Below are 24,640 nucleotides of genomic sequence, written 5' to 3' on the forward strand. Positions count from 1 at the left end.
TGGAAACTCACCTGGAACATGGATTTCTCTGATAGGAAATAAAGCTTTTGCACTCATCTTCCTGCTCATTCCTGTCCTGAGCCCAGCTGGAGCTGCCACAAGATAAGCCCTGCTTGAGGGTTCAGCAACCTTGTCCTGTCTGGGGACTGTGTGCATCTGAGAAAGAAACCTGCAGAGGAGCAGTGCTGACTCCAGTGACAGAGTTGAGCTGGGGAGGAGGCAGCAGCTTAACAGGAGTTGTTTTAAACTGTCCCTGAGCAGTGCTGACACCAGTTGTAACTTTGAAGTCTTGGCGTGGTTTGTTTATTTTTCCCTTAGTTCTTGTGTCTACCTGTGAATGTAATTGTGCATTAGAGGAGTCATGTCTAGCCCTTGCCTTTGTGGAAGAAAGTGACTCATGACCTGCTACAGCTCAGAGCTAGAAAGCTTATAAAAACTCATTGCAGCTAAATCACTGAGTAGCTGGGTGTGAAAAGGCTGTCTAGAAGATACTTAGATAGATGAGCATGAAGTCATTTGCTGCAAATTCACAACCTGAAGCCAAGTGGAAAGGCTACAGGCTTTCCATTTGGTCCTTCCTTTGTTTAGAAACTCATTGGTGAGTAAAGAGGCTAGGAGCATCTACCAGCTCTAACCTGCTATTCACATCTTCAGAGACAAGCAGGCATGCAGGGACAGGACAGTGCTTGGTCAGAAAAGGCACAGAAAGAGAGCTCCAGACCTCTTTTGTACACCTTCATCCCAGAAAGGCTGTGAATGATACTTTTTGGAGGTACTTTGAAAAAGGAAGTATCGTGTCTTTGTTTCACCCAATAAAAGGGAACTTGCGTGAGCATAACAGCTGTGTTTAGGGCAGTGAATTTCTGGTATTGTGACAGAGTTGGTCTTAAATGTTTCCTTTGCCTAGGTTGAGCAGACTAAGACTGTTCTGGTGCCAGTGTTTTGTGGGCTGTAACTTTGGAAAGAGAAGGTTATGTGCTGTTCTGGTTGGAGTCACTCTCATGCTGTTGAGTGTATTGCTTTTTGAATGAAGGGTGTACCGAGGGAGTACTTACCGTGGTTGGCACAGGAGCTCTGAGGCTGACTCACCCCATCAGTAGGCTTTTTGTGGGAATGCATGATAGTTCATCCAGAGAGGAATGTAGGTAGTCCTCACCTACCCCTCTCTGTGTAAGAACTACCTACATGCGTGAGCTATTCTGTCAGCACAAAATGGCAATGTCTTTGCTTGTGAAAGTAAATACCTTGTTGGAAATAAAAAGCTCCTGGAAAGATAGGATTTGGTGTAGTTCATGGCTGTTCATAGCCAGCCACATGACCTAATTGAATCCTGGATACAGAGATCTGACGGGGGGGGGGGGGGGTTGCATATACTTTTTTACATATATAAAAGATTTTAAGCCGCAGCAGCGAAACAGTCAAGTTCTATGGAATGAAGGAAAAACAGAAAAACAGAGGTTAAATTAATTTTTGATGTGAGGGATAGTGTGTGCAGAATGGCAGCGAACACATAAAGCAGGTTCCATACCTAGCAAGTTAAGTTTGGAGAGGAAAGGGGATACGGTGCCACTTTGTCTTGCTAAGCAGGCTTGAAATACTGGTAGCGCTACAACAGTAGACCTTAACACCGTAAGTTTCTATTTCGAATACATTCAAGATGTTATTATATAACAAATTCAACTCCTTTTTTTTTTTCTCTTGCAGATCACACATCCGTGGGCGGGCTGGGAGACAGTTTTTATGAATATTTATTGAAAGCCTGGCTTATGTCAGACAAGATGGACACGGAGGCAAGAAAAATGTACGACGATGCCATTGAGGTGATTATAATTCGTGGAGTTTTCCCATCCAGTTGAACTACAAAACCATCTTTAATACTTTAAAAAAAAAAAACACAAAACAACCCAAAACACCCCAACCAAAGCACCCCCAGGACTGGTTTTGATTATGTAAGCTTTAAGAAATCAAGTGGTGAATAATACTAGCTTTCACTCTCAGTAGTTTAAGAAGTGTTATTGTGGAATGCATCTGATGCAGATTGTTGTGCTAAAAATAATCAGCTTGTCCAAAATTGTATAATCTAAATGCCCAAGCTATAGTTTATTAGAAAGAGATCAAACAACCCTAAGATGTCTGCAGAACAACCAAGTCACTTCTTTCCAGTGCTCAGAATCACTCTAGGGCTTGAAGTTCTGAAGTGTTTTATTCTTTATTTTACAAAGCGTGTAGAGGTTTTATTCCATATTTATGTTGTAAAATGTAGTTCATACCCATTCCTTGCTCTGTGGTTCTTTTGTGATGTGATCTTGCTCCCTCTCACAGAAGAAGTAGTGCTTCCCCAAGCACAGCAGCACTGCAGGATAGTTCAGTGGGATTTGGGGCTGTGGCCTTTTAGTGATGGCTCTGAGCTTTATGCTGCCCAGCTCTTACTTTCTTATAATTTCCCCATACACAGGCATCTTCTTTCATCAGGCTTGCTTGTGCCAACATGCTGGTGCTACAGTTAAGACATGTGAGTAACTAAGCTGGTTTTAATCAAGTTGGCTGTGGTACTAATAGCAACAGGGACTGCGAAGTCTTGTCCAAGTGCACATGTGCGCTTGGTGCCTAACTTGTTCCATGATCTGTGTATGCTGTGTTTCTTCAACGCAAGCTCCTAAAGCAAAAAACACCAAAAAATTCACATTTTAAAAGATATATAATGAAAGTTCTAGTCTAAAATTGCTTTGAAGCTGTAATATATCTTATTCTTGACCTGAATTTGATTCATTTGACTTCCAGATACTTGACCTTTTTCCTCCCCTACATCGTTTTCCAGGGTCATCTGCATTATGTAGCTGGTGGCTAACCAAGGTGTGACACACATTCTCTCATAAAAGAGATGCATTATTTTCTTGAGTCTCACAATATAAAGCAGATTTTGAATTATTTCTTAAGCCTTTTTTCTAAGTACTTTCCAGTATCTTCAGTATGGAGACAAGAATGTAATGTTTCGACACCTGATTTCTTCTCCATATTCGCCTCTTCATCCAGCCAAGAGCTGTGTTTGCACTCTTAACCTTTGCCTCAGTGTCATCTGCTTTCCACTTGGTTTTGCTCTGAAGTTGGTTATAGTCATTTTGATTTACTGCTTTCCTGCTACTGTGATTTCCATTCATGATTCCTTGATGTGTGATTCTTACTAAAACACAATAGTTCAGGCAAAACCCACTTTGTTCCCTGTTCTGAATGATTTTACAGGACTGACTTTTCCTTTATTACTATCTATAGCTCCATCAATTTTTGTGTCATCTGCACATTTCTTTTAGCATTTGTTTCTTGCAGATTGTTGGTAGAAATGCTGCCTAGCATTGTATAGAAGTGTTTTTGCAGAATCTTCATGGGATGAGGACTTTTCACAGTTGTTGGTTTCACTTTGAACTGTTCTAGCACACCAACTTTTAATCCACTTCATATGTGCTGCCTTGAATTCATTTAGGACTAATACTTTGTACAATACCAAGGAAATTCCCGAAATTCCTACTATTCCTGATCTCAGTATGCACTTGTCAAACAAGCATTCATTCTATATGATTGTTCCATTAGCCTTTTAAAATACTGTTAAAGCACCAGCTATTTCCCAGTCCTTTTGAATTTTCTTTGCTTTCCAGGCTTTGTTAAAGTCAACATTAGTGGTTCAAAACATTAGTTGAGTGCTTTTAATAGTCTAAAATACAGTTTTGGGTCCCGTTGGTTTACAAATATATAGCAGTTGGTGTATAACATCATTGTGATTGTTTCATCTTCTCCATTGCAAGCCCAGTCTTGCAAACATTATGTATGGGCAGATCTCTCTCTCTGAATGGAAACACAGCAAAGCAATCTGGGACCAGGTAAAACACACTGTGGAGAGAAGGGAGAAAGAGCTGAGCTGTTCCTGCTTCATTTGTGATATGACCTGCAGTGCAAACCACTAGATGGTTTCCTGTTCAGCTTTCCCTCAGCCAAACCTACCCATTAGAATCTCTACGAACCATACTGATCTGTGCATTGTGGAACAATGTGTTCATGCCTTGTACAAGCCCAGGTAGATGAAACCAGTCACTCTTCCCTTACTCACCAATGCTGCAGCCCCATCATAAAAGGCCACCAGACTGGTCAGGCACGATTTGCCCTTAGTGAAGCTATGTTGGCTGTCAATAATCACCCTTATTTTCCATGTGCCTTAGCATAGTTTCCCGGAGGATCTGCTCCATGATCCTGGTGAGACTGACTGGCCTGAAGTTCCACAGGTCTTCCTTTTTAACATTTTGAAAAACGTTTCACCCTTTCCAGTCAGTAGGAAGTTCCCCAGACTGCCACAGCTTCTCAGGTATGATGGACAGTGGCTTAGCCAGTTCCCTCTGGACCTGCAGATACATCTCATCAGGTCGCAGATACATCTCATCAGGTCCCATATACTTGTGCACCTTCAGGTTCCTTAGATGATCTTGAAACTGATCTTCTCCTACAGCAGGCAGTTCATTTTCCCAGTCCTGCCTTTGCCTTCTGCAACTTGGGTGATGTGGCTGGAGCACTTGCAGGTGAGGGCTGAGGCAAAAACGTCATTGGGTACCTCAGCCTTCTCCACGTCCAGGGTAACCATGTCTCCCATTTTCTTCTGGAGAGGGCTCACATTTTCCCTCATGTTCTTTTTTATCCCCATTGTACTTATAGAAGCTTTCTTTGTTGTCCTTGACATCCCTGGCCAGATCTAATTGTCAGGTCTTCAGCCTTCCTAATCCGATATATGGCTGCCAGCTTACTCATTGGAGTGGCTGGAATTCCTTTGTGCTGATGTTCTGGTGCCCTCCTGCTGATCCGTGACCCCTCTGTAAGCTCTGGGCATCTCTTACTGGCAATGCCATCAAACTGGTAGGAGCAGGATTGATTGAGATTCCCCTGCCCCAGCAACTTTAATTTAAAACCCCATGTTTCTCAAAGCAGGTCCCATGGTCTAAGTAGTTGAAACCCTGTCTGTGGTACCAGTCCTGTAACCATTGTTGAATGGCCTGATTCGACCAGCCTTTTCAAACCCCTTCCCAGTGACCAGCAGGACTGATGAGGAAGCTCCTTGTGCTCCAGAGTCCCTTACTGCTCCTCCCAGGGCTCTGTGGAAAGCTGTGGTACCCGATGCCAATGTGCATGATTGTTGGACAACCACTCTGGCAGCTGGCAGAGATGGACTGGGTTCTGCTCTGTCAGTTATTTCTGTGTTCTCTCTGCACCGTGCACCTGGCTGAAGGACTTCCATGTCCTTCCGTATCCACCCAGATACTGATGGGTTCAGTACAGCTGCTCTAGCAGTCCTGTATCACTGAATTATACCTACTACAGTCACAGAAAGACCTTGAAACTTTTCATTTGTCCATGTTATTGTAAGCAAAACAATCTCATGTTTTTTATTTTGAGGGAAAAGCTATTTCACTCTCTGCTTTTGAACCTGAATTACAGGTTGCAAGCTGATTAATCTATATACTTATTGCTTGAATCTTTATTGTAGCAAACTGCATAGTTGGCACTGTGTAGATAATAAGGAGACAAGGGTGTGCAGCAGACATGACCTCCACATCCACAAAAGCCACTTCAGTTACATGCAGGATCCTCTGCCTGGATGTTCTCAGTATATCAAGCTTCAGTGCAAACAGTTGTGGGCATTTGGGGTGTAATTTGTTGTAGGTACCAGAAAGTTAATGAAGAGGGATAGTAGTTCACTCTTGTGAGTGAAGTAGATCTTGTGGATGGCAAGGAGAGTGGAAAATGCCTTTTTAAAGGCACTTTAATCCTTCAACTCCAATCAGCCTTGGAGTACTCTTACCAGCCATGTGCTTTGAAGAAAGTTGTGAACCCATCAGATGGTTATGTGTGGAAGTACTAAGGAGATTTCTGGAAAGAAGATAGGAATAATGTCTCCATGGTAAAAAGATAATTGTCTTTACTATTATAGATCTCAATTGTAACAAGATTCTAGGTAAAAAAAAAACCTGTCTAATGCTTAAGATAGTGTTTCAGTAGATTGGTGGGGATTGTGACCCTCCCTGGAAGAGGCTTAAGTAGATATGTTGTTTCACATAGCTTGCAAACTTTGGAATGTTACATAAGCTATTCTCCTTGCTGCTACGAGAAGAATACCATTTACAAGCCACAGGCAATAATATAGGTACAAATGCACCAAGAAGGCAGCAGTTGCCTCACCTATAAAATGATACTTATTTTTTTTTCAGCAGTTACTCTAACCCTCACCCATCCTTTGACCACATGTAATCAGAAAGCTGCCACGGAGAAGGAGCAAAAAGGTGGCTGGATCATTCCTGTCACTTCCTATTAAAGACTGACTGAAAGTACAGGTGCTACCTGTACATATATTGCTGACCAAAACATTCCAATGTGGATGTATCTTATGAGTACACACAGACTGTACTGCAGAACATATAGGTACTTCTCAGAGTTAACGGGTAGACGATCACTGTTTGAGCCATAAAATACATGCTGAATTCTCAGCTAAAAGTGCAGTTTTAGCTGTGTTGTTATTTTCCTGTGTTTGATCTCATTAGCATCTTTTAGCAGTTAGGGTATTTCTTGTGTGCCTTGAAAAAATGTTCTTATAGCTGTTTGCTCCTGAAGTGCTAAGAAGTGAATTTGAAAGAAGATTTTGTTGTTGTTGGCTTAAAAACAGTACTTTATTCTTTGAAAGAGAGTTTAGTTACATAAAACAGTGCATATGAAACAGTATTTGAAAGTTCTCTTAATCTTCTTGTAGGCCATAGAAAAGCATCTCATCAGAAAGTCCAATGGAGGACTGACCTTCATTGGGGAGTGGAAGAATGGGCACCTTGAAAGAAAGATGGGCCACTTGACCTGTTTTGCAGGGGGAATGTTTGCCCTTGGAGCAGATGGTTCCAGAGATGATAAAGCTGGACATTATTTGCAACTTGGAGCTGAAATTGCACATACATGTCACGAGTCATATGACAGGACAAGTAAGGTCTATTCCTAATCTAGTTATTGGTTGTTAAAATAGTTAAAATACAGAGTTATATATATAGTTATATATAATTATATATAACTATCTGTAGTTATAATACAGAATTAAAATACTAGTTAAAATACATGAATTGTTGTAATTATTTTTTAAGATGTGTTATGGACCTATGCCTTATCTAACGTGCAGTAGTTTCTATACAAGTATAAATTTTGAACATCCACGTATTTAATTGTGATCTACATCATGGTGAGTAAATGTAAAAACAGATTGCATGTGGTTCCTTCCTGCATGTTTATCCCTATTTTTTGGATCAGTCAGCTAAGATAGGTTATATGAGTGCAGGGAGGAAGGACTGTGTGTGGACTCTTGTCTTCCCAGATATATAGGGCAGTTTTTCATTTCATATATACTGTTCTTACTGTTATGTAGAGTTAAAAATTTGTAAATACAGCTTTTACTAGTTTTAGTAATAGTACATTCTGGGTAAGTACAATTAAACTAGAGAGAATGATGACTATTATGCAAACTGTGAGACAGCCAAAGACCTGAGTAGTGGGGAGGCAATAACAGGCTTCACTGTTGAGCTGGAAGGTTCCCAAGTTCCATCTTTTGGAAGAGGTTTATTTTGCATTTTTTAATCGTGACCTCTGCATGAAGTTGGAGTGTGCTGACTGGAATTACAGTGGCCATAAGAGCATAAGACACAATTAAAACAGAAGAGTCTCACAGTAGCAAACAAAATGATCTTGAGGGCTGGACTGTCAGAAGTAAGTTCACTACTAAAAAAGGCAGGAACTCTTTCTCTAAACTGGGAGTTTAGAGGAACCTGATCAGTGCAGTCCTTGTCTGTATCAGGTGAGGAATTTTCAACAGAGATTAGGGAATATTAACACTGCCTTAGAGGACATGTATCGTTTGTCATCCAGAATGTGCTATACAAATTTGAACTTCAAGCAGAACAAATGCAAACCAAGAACCAACAGAATTATTAGAGCAACAGAGCTTTTGTTTTGCAGTCAAAAAATATGACAGCTTGGCCTGCTCAGCCTCAAAAAATAATGCCAAAGAAGGAAATAAATCAGTTGTCATCTCAAGGGGTAAAGAGTGAAAAGAAAGAGTTATTTTAAGATATGAACTACACAGTTGTACCAAGAGCAAGATTTGTAAGCTTGCCATGAATAAATGTAGGTTGGAAATTGTAAATAGCTTTGTGTAGCCATCAGAGAAGTGAGCTTCTGGAATAACTTCCTAGTAGAAGTAATGGTAACTAAAAATCAGTTTTAAAATGAGAATTCATGTGTTATTCACAGGATTATGTAATATCACTGTATAATTGCCTGTCATTTTAAAGAATTCAATCCCATGAGTGATGCTCTTACCTGGGTAGCAACAGCATTAATTAAAAAAAAAAAAAAAGAAGGAAGGAAAAAAGTAGGAGAATGCTTAAGGGAAAAGGTAGGACACAGTAACGGTTGTTGCATTCTGAAAACCTTAATTTAAATGTTTCGTTTGACACTTAAAAGTAAGCACCGCCAAATTTACAGTTTTTTGTGCCCTCCTAATTTTATTCCTTCAGGTGTTTCTTCTGTACCCTAAATAAGTCAAAAGATGGTGAGGGGTGGAAGTTAGGGTTGCATATTTAATGACTGAATAAGGACACACACATGCAGGAAGCAGCCTGTACAGACAGCTATACGTTTGCAGTGCCCTAGTTTTCTTTTGTTCAATCCTGCAATCTCAGGAATGTGGGCTTTTTTTTTTCTCCCTGGACTGATTTTTCAAAGCAAATAAAGAATTGTTACGTGCAAAATATCAACTTCATTATGCTTTAACAGCAGGATTTGAGACAGAATTGTACACTTCAGTGCAGAGCTATCTGGCTGCAGAAAAACACTCTCTTTCAGAGGGTAGAGAGTCATCCTGATTCAAATGATACCTTTATGTTTCAGCAAAGGGGAGAGCCTGATCTCTTTCTCCTAGACTTGGAAGAACTCTTTCCCTATTCATTGTCCCCTGAGGAGTCAGCAACGTGCTGAGGCTAGAGAGCTCTTTTCTTCAGATGAACCAGAGCTGTCCTTTCCTGTGTCTTCCCAGGGTTGCTTATAATAAACTGCAGTACATGCCTGGTGTTATAATATTTTAGTATAAAATTACTACATTATGAAACAGCTTAAATTTCCATGCAGCACTAAGAAACATGGCAAAGGCATAAAGTAACTGCTGATGCAAAATCCGTGAATGGTGAAAAAAGAAAAAGATATCCAATGAAACTGAAAGAACAGAAAGACCATTAACAAGTCAGTGTGAATAATGAGCTTTCATAGGTATTGTAAAGGTTAGATTAATTAGCAAAATTATTTATATAGATAGCAGCATGTACTGGTTTATAGCACACTCTGTTTTTAGTAAAAGATATCATCCCTTACACATGAGAATTTTCCCAGCCATTAGCTGACAGTCAGTCGGTGTTTTACGTACTACAGACGGATTATTTTAGGATGAAGATTTTTGCATGTCTTTAAAATTTCTTCAAGAACTGTCCTCAAATCTGGGTACAGCTTTAGCTGGTTCATGTATGTTCATGTATTCCAATGCAGAATAAGCCAGGTGACTTGAGATTTCAGATGAGACATGGTAAGGGTATTAATAGATGTTGTCTCTGTCCCAAGACTTTCAGTAAGCAGCTAAACAGGGAAAGATGGAAGACACAAGATAATTGAGAAGTATAAAGTAACAATGTATGTTGATGGAATGGTTCAGAAAGTCTCAATAAAAAAGGATCTTGGAGTTTCTCATCCTGCAATTTTATATGAAGTAAGCCTTAGAAACTATTATTATAATATTCAATAATAGTAGTTATTATTATTGTTATTATTATCATTACTTTCAGGAAAATTATTGCTAGATTGACTCTAGTCTTAAAAGATCATGCAAAAAAATTACACTGTTTTCAACATTATTTCTACAAGGAGATATATAGATATTTATCCAGAAGTCTGAGCATTTGCCCTTTATTTTTAGCAGTTCTAAATACAGCTCTCATTGAAGTGTTACATCAGTTAAAATATCTTTTAAAATGGTACTAATTAGCTTTGTAGTTTTGCACTATAATGTGAGATGTTCTCATCTGCTCTCCCTGCCCAGCCTATCAGCCCCATTAATGCTAAAATACCTCTGTTAAAGTGTGACCACTATAGCATTGTAAAATGGCCTTAGGTAGTTGTTTGCTTAGAAGAATACTCTCCTGAAAGGTACTATGTTCACAGTAGCTTCTTTACTTTAGTCAGCTGTTGGTAGAAGTGCTGTGATTAATTTTTCATCCTTGGTTTCAGGTAAAACTTCAGTGAGATTGTCACAATATATAGGGGTCACCCATCCTTGGATGGTAGAATTTCTTGTAGTGCCCAATAACATTAGAAGTAGATCTGAGTAAATAAGTAAAGATCTAATGCACCATCAGGCTACAAAGCAAGTGAAGGTGTCACAAGGTTATGCATCACAAGAATTGCCTGAAATCCTGCTTCTTTGGTGGATAAGACTAATACAGCTGCATGGTTTGCCGTATTTCCAAAAGGCTTTTTCACAAGGCCCTTTAGGGATATTAAGCAGCCACTGCATAAATAGCAAGTACCTGCATGGAGAAAATAAATGGTTGTAGTATAACAAATAGGGTAGAGGTAAATAGTCAGGTCTTGCCATGGATAAATGGTAGTTAACCAGTGGTACTCTGATATATATTTATACACATGTGTCCATAGATGTCTATATATGTATAGTATATTTACATTTTACATTTTAATACGTGCATATATGTATATATAAATAAAAATATATGCATATTACCACAACATGGACTTACCCACAGCCACAGATGCTTCAAGGTGTACCTTCACCAGTGTGGATTTATCCTTGAGCCACAGTCCCTTCAGAGGTGTAACTGCTGCAGATCAGACATAGCTATAGTCATAGATGCTTCAAGATGTACCTGCTTTAGTGTGGACTGTTTCATGGCCATAGATACTTAGTGACATGGTTAAGTGGTGGCAGTGCTGGGGAACAGTTGGACTTGATCTTAAAGGTATTTTCCAACCTGGTTGATTCTATGATTCTATCTACAAACATATAAATAATTAGGAAAAGGGCAGGAACAGTATGACAAAGATACTGATAATAATTCAAAAACCTATTCAGGATAGCAAGGATGAAAGAAAGCAGAGAAAATGCACAGAGATTTTATGAGGTTGAGTAATTCTATAATAAATCACTAAATTAATACCTATGCAGTTAAATGTAGAGTGAGGCACCTGCAAAAAAAACTGCTTCCTAACCTCACATACAAAATGATGAGCTCTGAACTGGCCATTACAACTCAGAAAATTGCTCTTGAGATTACGAAAATGCCAGCTTAGTAGCAGTCAGGAAAAACAAAGTGAGAAAGAGCAAAATAGAAAATGTCATTATGTCATTATATTAACCTTGTCCACACTTTTAGTGCTGTATTCAGGCTGGTCCTCTCATTTCACAAATGATATAGTAACATTGGAAGAGTTGCAGAAAGAAAGGCTAGGAGGAAAACCAAAGATATGGAACAGTTTCCATTCAAAGAACAATTGAATTAGGTAGTATTCTTCAGTGTGGAAAAGGCACATTTTAGGTAGGATGCAACAGATTTGCAACATCACCAGGGACTGGAGAGAGTGGATGGGAATCAGTTGTTCACTCTCTTCTCCAAGGCGAGACCTACAGACTATTGAATAACTCTAGCAGGTACCAAGCTGAAAGTAGAAAAGAACAAAAAACGTGGTTCTACACCAAAGAGATAGTAGACATGTGGAATGCCTTAGCAGAGGTGTGTTTGGATGCTTAAGGCGTACACAGGTTTAAAGAGACACGGCTTGCCCAGAGAAGCTGTGGCTGCCCTATCCCTGGCAGTGTTCAAGGCCAGGTGGATGGGACTTTGAGCAACCTGGTCTACTGGAAGGTGTCCCTGCCCATGGCAGAGGGGTGGAGCTGGATGATCTTAAGGTCCTTTCCAATCCAAACCATTCTGCGATTCTGTGAAACACCAGATAAATATTGGAAAATAAATCTGTCAAAAATTACGCACCACATTTAAAAGTATGTTTAGTTTGGGAGAAGCCTTGAGCTCAAAAAAAGTGCAGACTGATACAGAAGGTGAAAAAGGTCTCTCATATACTTGGCCCGTTCTTTCTCTTCCCCATCCGTATCTGATTTTAGCCATAGTTGGAGAAATGATACTAGACCAGACAGAGCTTCCATCTGGTCCAGGATGGCCATTCTTACCTTCTTAATTTTGGATAGGTAAAACTCTGTATCTAATCTCATTGATATTGCAGTAAAATTTGTACTTTTTTTTTTTTACTGAAGCTGGTAAAATGGCCAATTTTTAAAGAAGTACTGTAACCATTTCTTGATGGAGTTTTCCTTTGCCATGCGTGTAGCTGAAGTGTGAAGAGTAGTTCTTTTTCCGTATTGGCATCTGGAGCTGTACTCCCTTGAAACAAAAAGAATAGGGAACTCTTTGTTGGAGATTTTCTGCTGGGGCACACACTGGGGGTGCTCAGATTTTTCATTGTAGTATTCTAAGGTTCCCCTCTCTGACTCATGAGACCAAGGTTAATTGGAGCCTCTAGCCCATACGAATGACACGATTAATGGCTTTGATAATATTTAAAGTTTGAGTGCAGCTTCAAAGTTCAGCACCTTATAAACTCTGCTGAAGTAAAGAGTGGAGTACAGCTGTAGATAAGGGTGCATTTTTGAGGAATAATGTGTAGCTGTATAATAAGAAATGTATGTAATTGCATCTTCATATTATAGACAGTTTCTCTACAGGTGCCTCCTTAATTGAGTAGGCTTCCAGATGCTGGCACAGGGCTGTTAGAGCTTCTTTAAGGGCTGAAATAGTGAATCTCTTAGTTCAGAGATTTATGTTAAGGCATGGCTATGTTTTCATTGGCTAGTTGTAAACCATTTACTTGAGGATCACATTATGAAGCACATCAGTTAGCACATCACTAGCATAAACCAAGAGAGTTTGGTTAAAGATGCAGGTTAATTGAGATGGTGGTACCTGGTTTTGTTGTTTTCCTGCTGAGCTGGGTGGGATCAAAGGACATCAAACCTCTGCTGACTTTTTTTCCTTTTGTTGGTAAGAAGTGGTGTCAGTCACTTTAATTTTATCCTAGAATTGAATGTGTTAATGATGAATTTATATTCTTAGTGTTTCATTAGGTTTCAAGAGGATTACTGTGAAGATAGGTACTTTTCTCCCAGGAATTGGATAAATTATTCATAACAAATTATAGGCCTCGACAATAGGAAATACTTAGGAGACTGCTTAAAGACAAGCTCATTTCTGTTTTCCTCACATGCTTGGGATTTAGCAGTCTCCTACCCACCCTTCCTGCACAGAGTGGTAAGGAATCATTGAATCATTTTTTTCTTTTCTTCTGTCCTTTGCAGCATTAAAGCTGGGTCCAGAAGCATTCAAATTTGATGGTGGCGTAGAGGCAGTGGCTGTGCGGCAGAATGAGAAGTATTACATCCTAAGACCAGAGGTGATTGAGACCTACTGGTATATGTGGAGGTTTACCCACGATCCCAAGTACAGGCAGTGGGGCTGGGAGGCAACACAGGTAACTGTATTAATTATCTGTCCATAATTTAATTCCATGTATTTTTCTTCTGTAGCCACTTTAATCTCATGGTACTGAAACGCTTCAAATGGTAATTGATTTTCACAAGTTCCCATAAACCAGGATACATATGGGGGTGTGCACAGTTATTCCTGTTTTTCAATTGCTGAACCAGATGCACAAACGAGAGATGCATTCAGCATTATACAGCTGATGAGGTTTAGGCATGGAAATAGAATCTACTGGTTATGACTTCTACTGTTATCTGTAGTCCACAGCCCGCTGGGAGAAGTAATTTATCTTGGGAAATGAAAGTGTATTATAAATAACTTTGCTAAGCATGTGTTCTCACTCAGATTAAAAACTAAGCTATTCTTACAGTTTCTTCTTTGTCAGCTATCACAGTGGCAGGACTGTTCTCAGATGGCTTGTAGACTACATGGCATGTACATATGTATATGTGGGTTGGTATCATGGCTTTTTTCTTTTCTTAGTTGTCTGACTGGAAGGAAAAAAAGAATGCCAGTCATTTTAGATTTACTTAATTATAACAAAAATTACAGCATTATAAGAAGTAGATCATAAGTCAGTAAGTAATGGCATATAAGCAGAACTTCAAAATCGTTGCTAAGGTACTTTAGAGACTTTTTTTAATCTGATTTCCTGGGTTTAAATGTGGTTGTTGAATGTTTTTCCTAAGTGCAAAAATGTTTCTGAGTCTTTCTCATTGGAAATGCTAATACTGATCTGCAGAAGCCTAGATTCATTGTTAGACACAGATCTGTGCTCATGGCCTTCCTTCATTCATCCTTTGTACTTAGATAATTCCTTCATCTGCCACTCATTGGTTATGTTCTATATGAATAACTAGGAAGCGTTTTCACATAACAATGTAATATTCTAATTGCAAAAATTGTTTGTAATCCCCAAAAGAGTTTGCTTTTTAAATGCTTCCGAGGATTCAACTTGTGAGCCTGTTTGGTCTCATCTTTCTCACTGCTTCCACCTGCTGGTCTGTGCTGGGCTTGTTCTAAACCGATTTGCTGGCCAAGCAGTTTTCTGGTCATCTTCAAGATCTGTGGATTAGTACAGCTCCTCTACTTCCCTGCTACAGCTCCAGCCATCTGTGAAAACACAGGTCAAAGCCAGTTTCAGAGATGAGAGTAAACATTAGAGATATAATGACACTAATGAAGTATTTTGACTACAGCCAAAGGCCATGTGGGAGAGCAAAGGAAGAGATGAACTAAGTGCCTGGAGAAACTTTATTCTGCAGGTTAAAACCAACTTTGTTCCAGAGGCAAGAAACCCAAAAAAGTACTTTGAGGAAAAGCTCTGTTGAGAAGCTTGTATTCATCAGGTGAAAGATAGTTAACAAATTAGGGTATTTAGCTGAGCTCATCTCTGTCCTTTCCTCAGTGCAGTCACAACCACATAGAGAGTTCAAGTATTTTAACATTGTGTCCTAGTCTGCATTAGGTTTTTCTTTATAGGCTGTTTTGATATAACTAACATTATGTTACTCTGGAGAGAGGTTCAACATTTGTCACATTTCTGTTAGAGAATGCATTGCCTCCCTCTCCAAAGCATCAAACATGGAGTCAGATCGTCCCTCCTGCCCAAACTATGCATGTCTGTAATATGACAAACAAACAGATCTAGTAACCTGCTCCTTGCTGGTGTGGGTACTACAAAGGCTTGCCAATAACTATGGCTGGATGATCCAAGCAGAGATGGGGTCCTTTGTACTATGTTAAAGAATTCACAAATGTAATTTTTCAGGCCAGGATCTGTCTCTTAAGGACACTGCAAAGCATGTCTTTGAATTGTATTTTGTTCACTTTTCTCCATTTGCCTTCATGCTTGCAAACCAAACCCTCCCTCCCTCCTCCCAGGCCTGCAGTTTTCTCTGTGGGAAGGTACGATTTTGTTTTATCCTTCTGTCAAGCTGTATTGAAGTTGTGTAAAGCAAGCAACCCATGGGCAGAGCTACCTCTGTCCTTACAGAGGGCCTTTTCTTACTTGCTTCCTCAATAAAAAAGTTTCTTTATCTAACATAGCCATGAAATATTTTTGATCTCTTCAGATATGTTTTTGCGTACCCCTCCCTCCCACGATTACAGAGTTTCTATCCCCACCATCATCCTAACACAGAAGCTTGGGAAGCTTTTTGTTCCCCAGGGTTTTCTGTTACCTGCATTTAGATAATAAGTTCCTGTGCTTACTCCTCACACCTACTCACCGCTTTTCCTTTTTCCCTACCACGCACAGCACTGGTTGTGCTTATTCCTCCTTTTATAAACAGAGAAGAATCTGGTATGCCACACAGAGCAGTTGGCCTGCTGCTCTTGTACAACACTGTGTTTGCTTTCCTTTTGCCTCAACCACTGAAGCATACTTTGAAATCTGTATTACAGACTTCTTGTGGTGAATGATAGTTTCCTCATCAGAAGTCTAGTTGCTCTTTTAAACTGTTGTGGAAACAGAGTTTTGTTTCTGAGTTCTAAATGGTCTTATTTTTCTACACTGAACATGGTCTAACTTGTTGTTTGATGCCTGAGTTCTTGGTGGTGTCCCTTGTTTGCTGGTTTGAATGGATGAATACATCCCCACCCAAATGGGTTTGGGTTAACTCACTGAAATGTTAGATGTCTGCTTCTGCCAATTTAAGAACTCTTCAGAGATGATCTGGGATACATTGCAGAACCACCTGGCTTTTAAGTATACTGCATGATTGAGCTTTTGTTAACATTCCCAGCCGAGAGCTCTCTCTGCCTCTTACGAATGGGGATTTGCACAGAGGGCTGGATTGTGTGTGTATGCAGAGCTTTGTACTGTACTTTCTTTATCTCTTTCACAACTGGCAGCGTCTTTTTAGCCTTATAATCTAGATTTTTGGACAAAACCTGAGCATTTTAGTACAGATGTGCTTCGACCAAGGCCTGTTTAGTCACATCGCTCCAAATACAGTGACTGTGGGGAAGAACCAGGAAGCTGAATCTTATATTCCCTCAGTCAAGGGAATCAAGGCTCTCTATCTCTTTCTGGCTAATTCTCCCTAATACTGTACTTAGCTAGAGACAGTACTACTGTACTAGAGACAACATCCATCTTATATTGGGCCAGCCAAATCGGATGGTGGTATGCTGGGGGGGGGGCTGGCTAAAGTATTACAGAAATATGCATGCAAGATATTCAGGTTAAATACAGAAAATTACTAAAATTCTTTTTAGGCTAATTATTTGAAAGCAATAAGAGCCGCCACTTTGCATTAGGTATGTAAAGCCAATTACTAATCTAAGTTGTGTGAATGAAGGGTTCAACTGTTTGATGGGGACTTGCATGCCTGACAAAGTAAGGTTGCACCATGGAGGCTGCAGAGTTCAGTCAGTTTCTGCTTACAGTGAAAATAATATAGAAGATCTCAAGTTCAGGCTAACTTCAGGCAAATTGGGGATTAACAGCAAGATGGAGTGGAAAGACCTATAGCTCTCTACTTAGTGAAGCCAAGAAGAGAGAAAAGAGCCAGGCATAGATGGGAGGTGAAAGAAACACAGGTTCAGAGTTCATGGGTTGGAAGCCATGAGTACCACAGCTGGTGAGAAAGTAGCACAGTTTTTATAAGCATATTGTTGGCGTAGTCAAGAACCACCACACATGCAACCACAAAAACACCCTCAGAGGAGCTGAGAGCGCTGGGGTCTGATCTAGAGGCACCTCCTATTTTATTTCTAAATAGCATAGATCATCTGGCCTCCCTGTATGTCATAGCCCGTGAAATACCACTTTGTGCCATTTTTGAGCTGAGATACATGTATTTGGCAAGAGTTCACTGTCTCATATTCTGTTCTACTCCTGATTTCAACAAAGGGAACTAGAAAATCCACTTGTTCTCATAGATGTTTCCATTAATTAATTTGCTTATTATCATATATTATTTAATTGCTGTTAAAAATACATGCTTTATTTCATATTTGAATTTGTCTAGTTTCAGCTGTCAGTCACTGGATTTTCCTATGACTTCATATCCATATTGAAATGTCTTTTATTCCTTCATGTTTTCTTTCCAAAGAGTTTTCCTAGATTGTAATAAGCTTGCTACTGAGTCTACTTAAGATGGTAAACAAATTGTGTTGTCTCTCACTGTGACGCATTTTCTCCTCATGTCTGCACCCACGCCAGTTCATCATCCTTGTGTGAAAATGAGTGTGAAAATATCCATTAGGAGCTCAGACTGAATTGTTTTACGTGGCCACTGAATTCTTCGAAGTGTCTCCGTGTCTTGACTTTCCAGACTAATCTGGTTCTAAATCTGGACGCCTTTCTGTCTAGATTTAGGGCCGTGTGCCTGATTATACGAAACGCACTTTGTTTGGGCTCCAGTTGCTAAGTACAAATTACACTGTCTGCTGTTATTTACCTATGTCATTTTTGCCAGCAGTAGTGTTGTAGTGGCTGATAAAACTTCAGACCTCTCCTCGTGGATCTCTGTGAGAAGCAGCTCTGTTTGGTGATGATTTTATATTGCCAGTGTGTTCTTAGAGCACTGTCAGTCAGTTTTAAATTAAGATAGTGATATTGCTAGGGTATAGTGCTGCTTTGTCTTAACATCTCTTGGTACCATGTCAATTGCTTTAAAACCTTGTCAAGTTTATTATGGCTCTGCAGTTCCCTTTATCTGTCAATTTTGTAGACCTCAAAGAATGAGAGCAAGCCTGCGAGCAGGATAGTTTCCTGTAGAATCGTGCTGATTAGTGTCAGTTGTACTCTTATTCTCCTGTATTTTTTACATGTGTTTCTGTAGTTGTTTGGAACTAACATCAGGTCTGGTATCCCAAAATTATTGAGACTGCCAATGCCACATAATCGTAGCATTACCTTGATACCCTCCCAGTCATCTAGGACTTCTCTGTATTCTAGGGTGCAATAACATTAGCACCATTTTATCAAGCAAAGTGGTCTTCAGCTCTTGAGTGGAAGAGTATCTAGGTGGCAAATCAGATGCCTCTGCATTAAGTACTCTGAGATCTGTGAGAAGGCAGAACACTGCAAATTTTAAGTGCTTTTTTAAGTAGCTTGTCTACAGCACCAGGCTTTTCAGCCAGTGTCCTAGCACCTCTGAATCAAGGACAGCCTGTTTATGCATTGGTAAATGAACACCTGTATAGCAATCTTTCAGAGAACGTTTCCTCTGCAGTTCATTACTACTACCTGCAGTGTCTGGATCTCTCATAAACTAGGATAAAGCCTCAACCTATCCTGAGTGCCAGTCTAGCCAGAGGCTGTCTCCCCAAAGAGAAATTTCTGAAGATATAAGGCTACTTTGTAATTGTAAGAGGGAGGGAATCAATATAAACCACACATTTCCTTTCTTCAGGTTCCTAGCCTGCTAGCTTCACCAGTCTTTCACTTAGTTATCCAAGTATGAGACCTGTACAGCACGGAGTGAGATCTCAGTGCTATCTGTTATCTACACTTTCCAGAATAAACAAGTTGTGTTTCCTATGCTCATCTGAGGATGTAATTCTTGAGGGGGAAGGAGACAGTGTCCTAACAAGGGGGCCATTTGTTCCTTCTGTTAATTTTGCCACCATCGTTGCAAGTTTCTCCCGTCTGAGCTGTGGCATGCGGTGTCAGGGTTGCCGAGTCACTGACCAGAGGAGCACCTTCAAGGTCAGACACTGCATGCTAGAAATGCTGGCAGGATTATAACCATTGGAGCTTTCCCCCCTTCTTGCTATGCTCAGAGCAGAGGCAAGGTCACATTCTGCAGTTATTATAAACAAGGGGATAGTGACAAGAGGAGGCCTTCATTTCCTGCCTAGAAAGCAAAGCACTTTCGCTCTTGTTTATTCATATGACAACTGCCTAGCAGCAGTAGGACTTGTGGGAAGGAACATGCAAATGGTTCCACAAGCAGCGTATGCATTAGTTCTGCAGAAGTCAGCCAAGCAATTGCTTTTTGTCCTTTTCCTTCCTTTTCCTTTTTTTTTTTTTCTTGTTTTCTACCATGTGATATCCAGCATCAATTGTGCTGTGCACAAGCCTGCAGTCAAAGAGATCATCACGCATGTGATGCTGTTGAGCTAGGTGTGTCACGTACGCCTTTCTGTCCAGACTGTAGAGAAAAACCTGGTCAAGCCAAATCCCAGCATGGGAATAGTCTCAGTGTAGCCTGGACTGCACCAGTAACCACATCTGAAAAGAATCCATCCAAACACTTTTTCCTTTCAGGCTCAAGTCACAACAGAAAGGGAGCATTGCCATCTGAACTTGGAGAAAGCTCCACTGGAGATAAGGAATTACTGTGAGGATTCCAGCTCACCAGGGAACACTGTACCTTTCTTGGCACAAGCTCAGGCTCTAGAGCCACAGCCATTCCAAGTAACATCCTTTTGCCAGTGTCTGTTGCTTCCTTTTAAGGAAGATTTTTAAATCTTCAGAATTTTGAAAGAACTCTGTACAGTCTGGATTATTCTTTGATCTATGAACAACCTCACATTTCCACAGGGTGAGCGTGGAAAGTAAGCAACCTCCTGCATACTAGCAGGAGGTTAGCTGTAGTACCTGATGTGCTGTGACTCACTGCCCTAGGTGCCTTCCTCAGCTGTCTTTTCACTTTTTCTCCTGATTTCAGTAATGGCATGTGCCCGCATTCTTTGTGTCTGTATTCAGTAGAAAATTCTCCTTTGTTTCCCAGTATTTCTAGTATGCAGAGGTTGTAGTAAGGACCTTGAAGAGTTAAGTTTGATTGAAGTTGTTTTCTCTGCCTGAAAAGGGACATCACTCAAAACTTATTTGTTCCCCTGCCTTGATTCCCCTCAGCTTCTGTTGAGTATAACTGGCAAAAACCAGAATTAATTAAAATCTAGGCCTAAAGCACCATGCAAAACAAACTTCATACAGGCTAACAGGCAGAATCATAGATTACTGAACTACATGTAGCTGTGTTTGGTAGTTGGTAATGACAGACATCCTGAACCAAATATTTTCCTTCATCACTGTGCCTTTTCTGTCCCTGCATGAATCTATTAAAAGAGTTGGCGTCTGCTGAGGAGGCACTGCCAGAGCAGCAGGGAAGCACAAATAACCTGTGAATCATTTCAGAGTTGTTTCTTTGGAGCTGGTTTTAATGGCTGATATCCTTGTGTGCTGTAAGGTCGTGCATGTGAGTGGAATAATGAAAGTGTAGGCGAGGGGTCCTCTGAGCTACTAACGCCTTCTTTCCAGTCTCCTCCTCTTCCATTGTGCTTTTTGCAGTACTGCCTTGCAGCTGACTAGCTGGGTGATTTGTGAATCATGGATCCATTGCCCAATGTTTATGGATTTAAGCTTTATGCTTTAAAGATTAAAGAGCTCTCCTGCAGTCCAGCTCACAAGCTGACTAGAGTTTCCACTGTATAAAGGGGAACAGGAGAAGAGCACTTGTAAGAGATGGAAATGTGGGGAGAGAACAGCAGCTAGAGGAGTTTATAAGATGAGATCAACAGTCCCTAAAGATGAGTACAGTATGGTTGGTGACAGCCAATGTGGCTTCACTAAGGGCAAATCATGCCTGACCAATTTGGTGGCCTTCTATGATGGGGCTACAGACCTGATGGATAGGGGCAGAGCAGCTGATGTCGTCAGCCCGGACTTGTGCAAAGTCCTGCACAACATCCTTGTCTATAAACTGAGAGACATGAATTTGGTGGATGGACCCTTCATTGATCAAGCCTGAGCCTTTCATGTTTCCAGATTTTGCTCTACAATTAAATTCTCCTTTTCCTTTCCTCTTTGCAGGCAATTGACAAGTATTGCCGAGTCAGTGGTGGCTTTTCTGGTGTCAAGGATGTTTATTCCTCATCTCCTACATATGATGATGTACAGCAGAGCTTTTTCCTTGCTGAAACTTTGAAGTAAGTTCTCTCCACTCTTGCCTCTGACTCTAAAAGCTAGCCACAGGATTCAAGAAGAATGTAGTGGCTCAGGAAATAATCCCTTGTCTTGTTGGGGTGGTTTATGCATTGGGCTTTCTTTTTTTCCCAGCTTTAGGTCCCAGATAGCCCTTCTACCAGCAGGAAATGAAATTTCCCAAACACAAGACACTTATACTGGGAGAGCTTTAGTTTTAAAGACAGATACACTGACTTGACATGTCACATACAAGTATGTGCTATGCTCTGATACTGTAGAACATGTTTCTCCTCTGTGTGTCACTGTAAAGGAGTAAATGCATAGAACAAAAGTCCTTCATGCCCTTGAATGACTGTATCCCATAATTTTTCTAGAATGCTTTTTAGTGTAAGCAAGAGTTTCAGGCCTATTTTATAATCTCTTACATACTTACATGCATATTTTTCATTTTAGTCAAATCAGTAGGGCACCTGTGGTCCACCCTGCATAAGCTAATGCACTCTATTGCATATTTGATCCAAGGTAAAAATGTTCAATGTCATTGGTCTTCCACCATGTTTCTCTTTAATAACAAGAAATGCTGTCGTAACCTCTGACTTACAGACATGATACAGCATAAAAAAACTAGCATAAAGATAGGCATATGTTAGGGGGATTTTATTAAACCTGAGCTAGCGTGTACTCGTCTCCTCCATCACTGACACAAACCAGCCATCAAGAGCACTCTTGTTACGTGTTTGGGATCACTCTGGGGTTTTGCCTGTAAAGCAATGCCTTCTAATGTGTGACAATTTTCCTGATACCTAAGTTACATCGGTGAATTTAGTTATATTGTTCTGGCATTGAAATCTACCAGGATTGCTGAATTACCTTCCTGAAACCTTGTGAATGGACTGCTTCTGGAAGAAAAGTGTCTGAGATGGCTATATTCCCTACCCTTTTTTTTTCCTCCTTGTGTAATACCTAGGAAAATGTTTTAGTTGGGTAAATCCATAGCCAGAAGCCACTGCTGGCAGTGTGAATGAAGCCAGAACTGCTATTAGGAGTTGTTGCCTCTGCTTATCTATCTATACCACTTTATGCCAATGTGTGATGGAATGGATGATTGTCGTGGTTTAAACCCAGTCAGGTAATTCGTTCGCTCACTTCCCCCCCTTTCTTGCCCTCCCCCTGCTCCTGGAGGGACGGAGAGGAGAATCGAAAAGAATGCAACTCCCACGGGTTGAGATAAGAACAGTTTAGTAACTAAGGTATAACACAAATCACTACTGCTACCACCAATGATAATAATGATAAAGGAAATAACAAGGGAAGAGAATACAACACCTCAGCACCAGCTGACTGATAACTTGCCCCCCAAGCCCGACCAAGCTCCGACCGATACCTCCTCCAACCCTGCCGTCTCCCAGCCCTTCCGGCTAACTCCCAGTTACATCCTGGGCATGACGTGCTGTGGTATGGAATAGCTCTTTGGTCAGTTTGGGTCAGGTGTCCTGTCTCTGCTTCCTCCCAGCTTCCCCTCCTCCCTGGCAGAGCATGAGGCTCACAAAGTCCTTGGCTAAACCAAAACATCTCTATCAGCTCTGTTCCCGAGCCGAAAGTCAAAACACTGCACTGCACCAGCTACCAAGGAGGAGAAACATGACTGCTACTGCTGAACCCAGGACAATGATATATCCCTTTGTCAGCAGCGAAGATGCATTAAGGTGCCCTTTCTGTCTTTACAACACAGTTATATGACAAAGAAACAGTTGTAACCACTTGGCAGTCTTGCATGTCATGCAGGCTTGCAGAATAAACAGGGTTTCTGTACAGAGTTTACAGTATTGGCAATCTCAAATGTTCAGGCTTTAGCTGTAGCTGGTGTACGTGAAGATTGATTTTGGGTATTGGGAGCTCAAAATGCAGCAGGGAGAAAGCAGGTCCTGAAAGCAGCAGTATGGGTGTCTGCTTCAGGCAACCACATGTTTCACTGGCAAGATGGGGCTCTGAGTTCATCATGTGTAAAGGGAGAGTCTGGCTATTCTGTTCTTGTCTCCTTACCAAATTGCTCACCATGGTCAGAATCCTTTGTTACCCCATGTTATCGTTATAAAAAAGAAAGCCACTGCTGCTTCCTCTGTTGGCTAATTTTATTTCACTTACTCTTTCATTTTCTGGAGACAAAAAGCTGTACTCCCACAGAGAGAGGCAGCAGTTTCAAATGGGTTCAGTCAGAGAAGCAGGACCTCCCCAGGAGCTGATCTGATGTGATAGATCTGCCTATAAAAGCTAAATTGGAGAATGAAATCTGCTCCTAAGGGACTTCTGTGGTGACAAGGCTGACCTTTGAAGTATCACCAGAATCCTGTCTGCATCTTAAATAATCACAAGGGTATCTGAAAGTTCACTGATGCATCGCTCAGATGTACTGCAGTGAAAGCATTGTAGAAGAAGACAGTTCTAGGAAAGAACTCAGAAGTATTTATTGACTTTTGGTTTGGATCATATCCTATTTGTGAAACAAAACAAAGTTTTATGGGAATGACACTCTAAAGACAAATGAAAAATGTAGAGAAAGAGACTAGACATGCAGGACAAAACTGAATCATCTCAAATAGAAATTTTCATCTCTAAGCAGTTAACTGGGGAGGAAGAGAAGGAGAAGTAGAGCTTCACTCACTGAGTTGTTCTGCAGATACAACTGGTAAATAAAGGCCATGGGAAAATGATCAGGTAGTGACACATGGCTGCAGACAGTAGATATTATGAGCCCCTGATTGAGAGAGAGCAAAGTAAGAGCAGCCTCAGCAGAATGAAGGCAGAACCATATGTGTGCACATTCTGAACGTGACCGAGTCCACTAATGGGAATGATACCCTTTCCTGGTCACATGCTGCAAGACCTGTCATTTTCTGGACAGCAGGAAAGCAAGCTACAGCAGGAGCTGAGAAATCCTGTGCACCCATGATATTACACTTGCACAGTCGGGTTTTCTGCAACAGGACAAATAAATGTTGTTTGAATTTTAGCAGTTGAGTTTGGAAGCCTTGACAAAGATCTCTTGACAAAGATCTCTTGACAAAGATCTCTCCACCAATAT

At 40.6% G+C, this 24,640-nt stretch overlaps 1 protein-coding gene across 2 annotated transcripts in view; it reads left to right on the forward strand.

The window, feature by feature from the left end:
• Positions 1–24,640, forward strand: part of MAN1A2 (mannosidase alpha class 1A member 2) — a 139,263-nt gene that overhangs the window by 109,429 nt on the left and 5,194 nt on the right. For both annotated transcript variants that reach the window (XM_061454184.1, XM_061454185.1), the window contains 4 exons: positions 1,705–1,820; positions 6,779–6,998; positions 13,490–13,662; positions 21,445–21,560. In XM_061454184.1, the coding sequence (XP_061310168.1) occupies positions 1,705–1,820; positions 6,779–6,998; positions 13,490–13,662; positions 21,445–21,560 (625 nt within the window). The remainder of the gene's footprint in view (positions 1–1,704; positions 1,821–6,778; positions 6,999–13,489; positions 13,663–21,444; positions 21,561–24,640) is intronic.

Source organism: Pezoporus flaviventris, unplaced genomic scaffold (genome assembly GCF_033815535.1).
Source record: "Pezoporus flaviventris isolate CSIRO_AGI_PZ_B2104156 unplaced genomic scaffold, CSIRO_AGI_Pfla_v1 ptg000015l, whole genome shotgun sequence".
Lineage (NCBI taxonomy): Eukaryota > Metazoa > Chordata > Aves > Psittaciformes > Psittacidae > Pezoporus > Pezoporus flaviventris.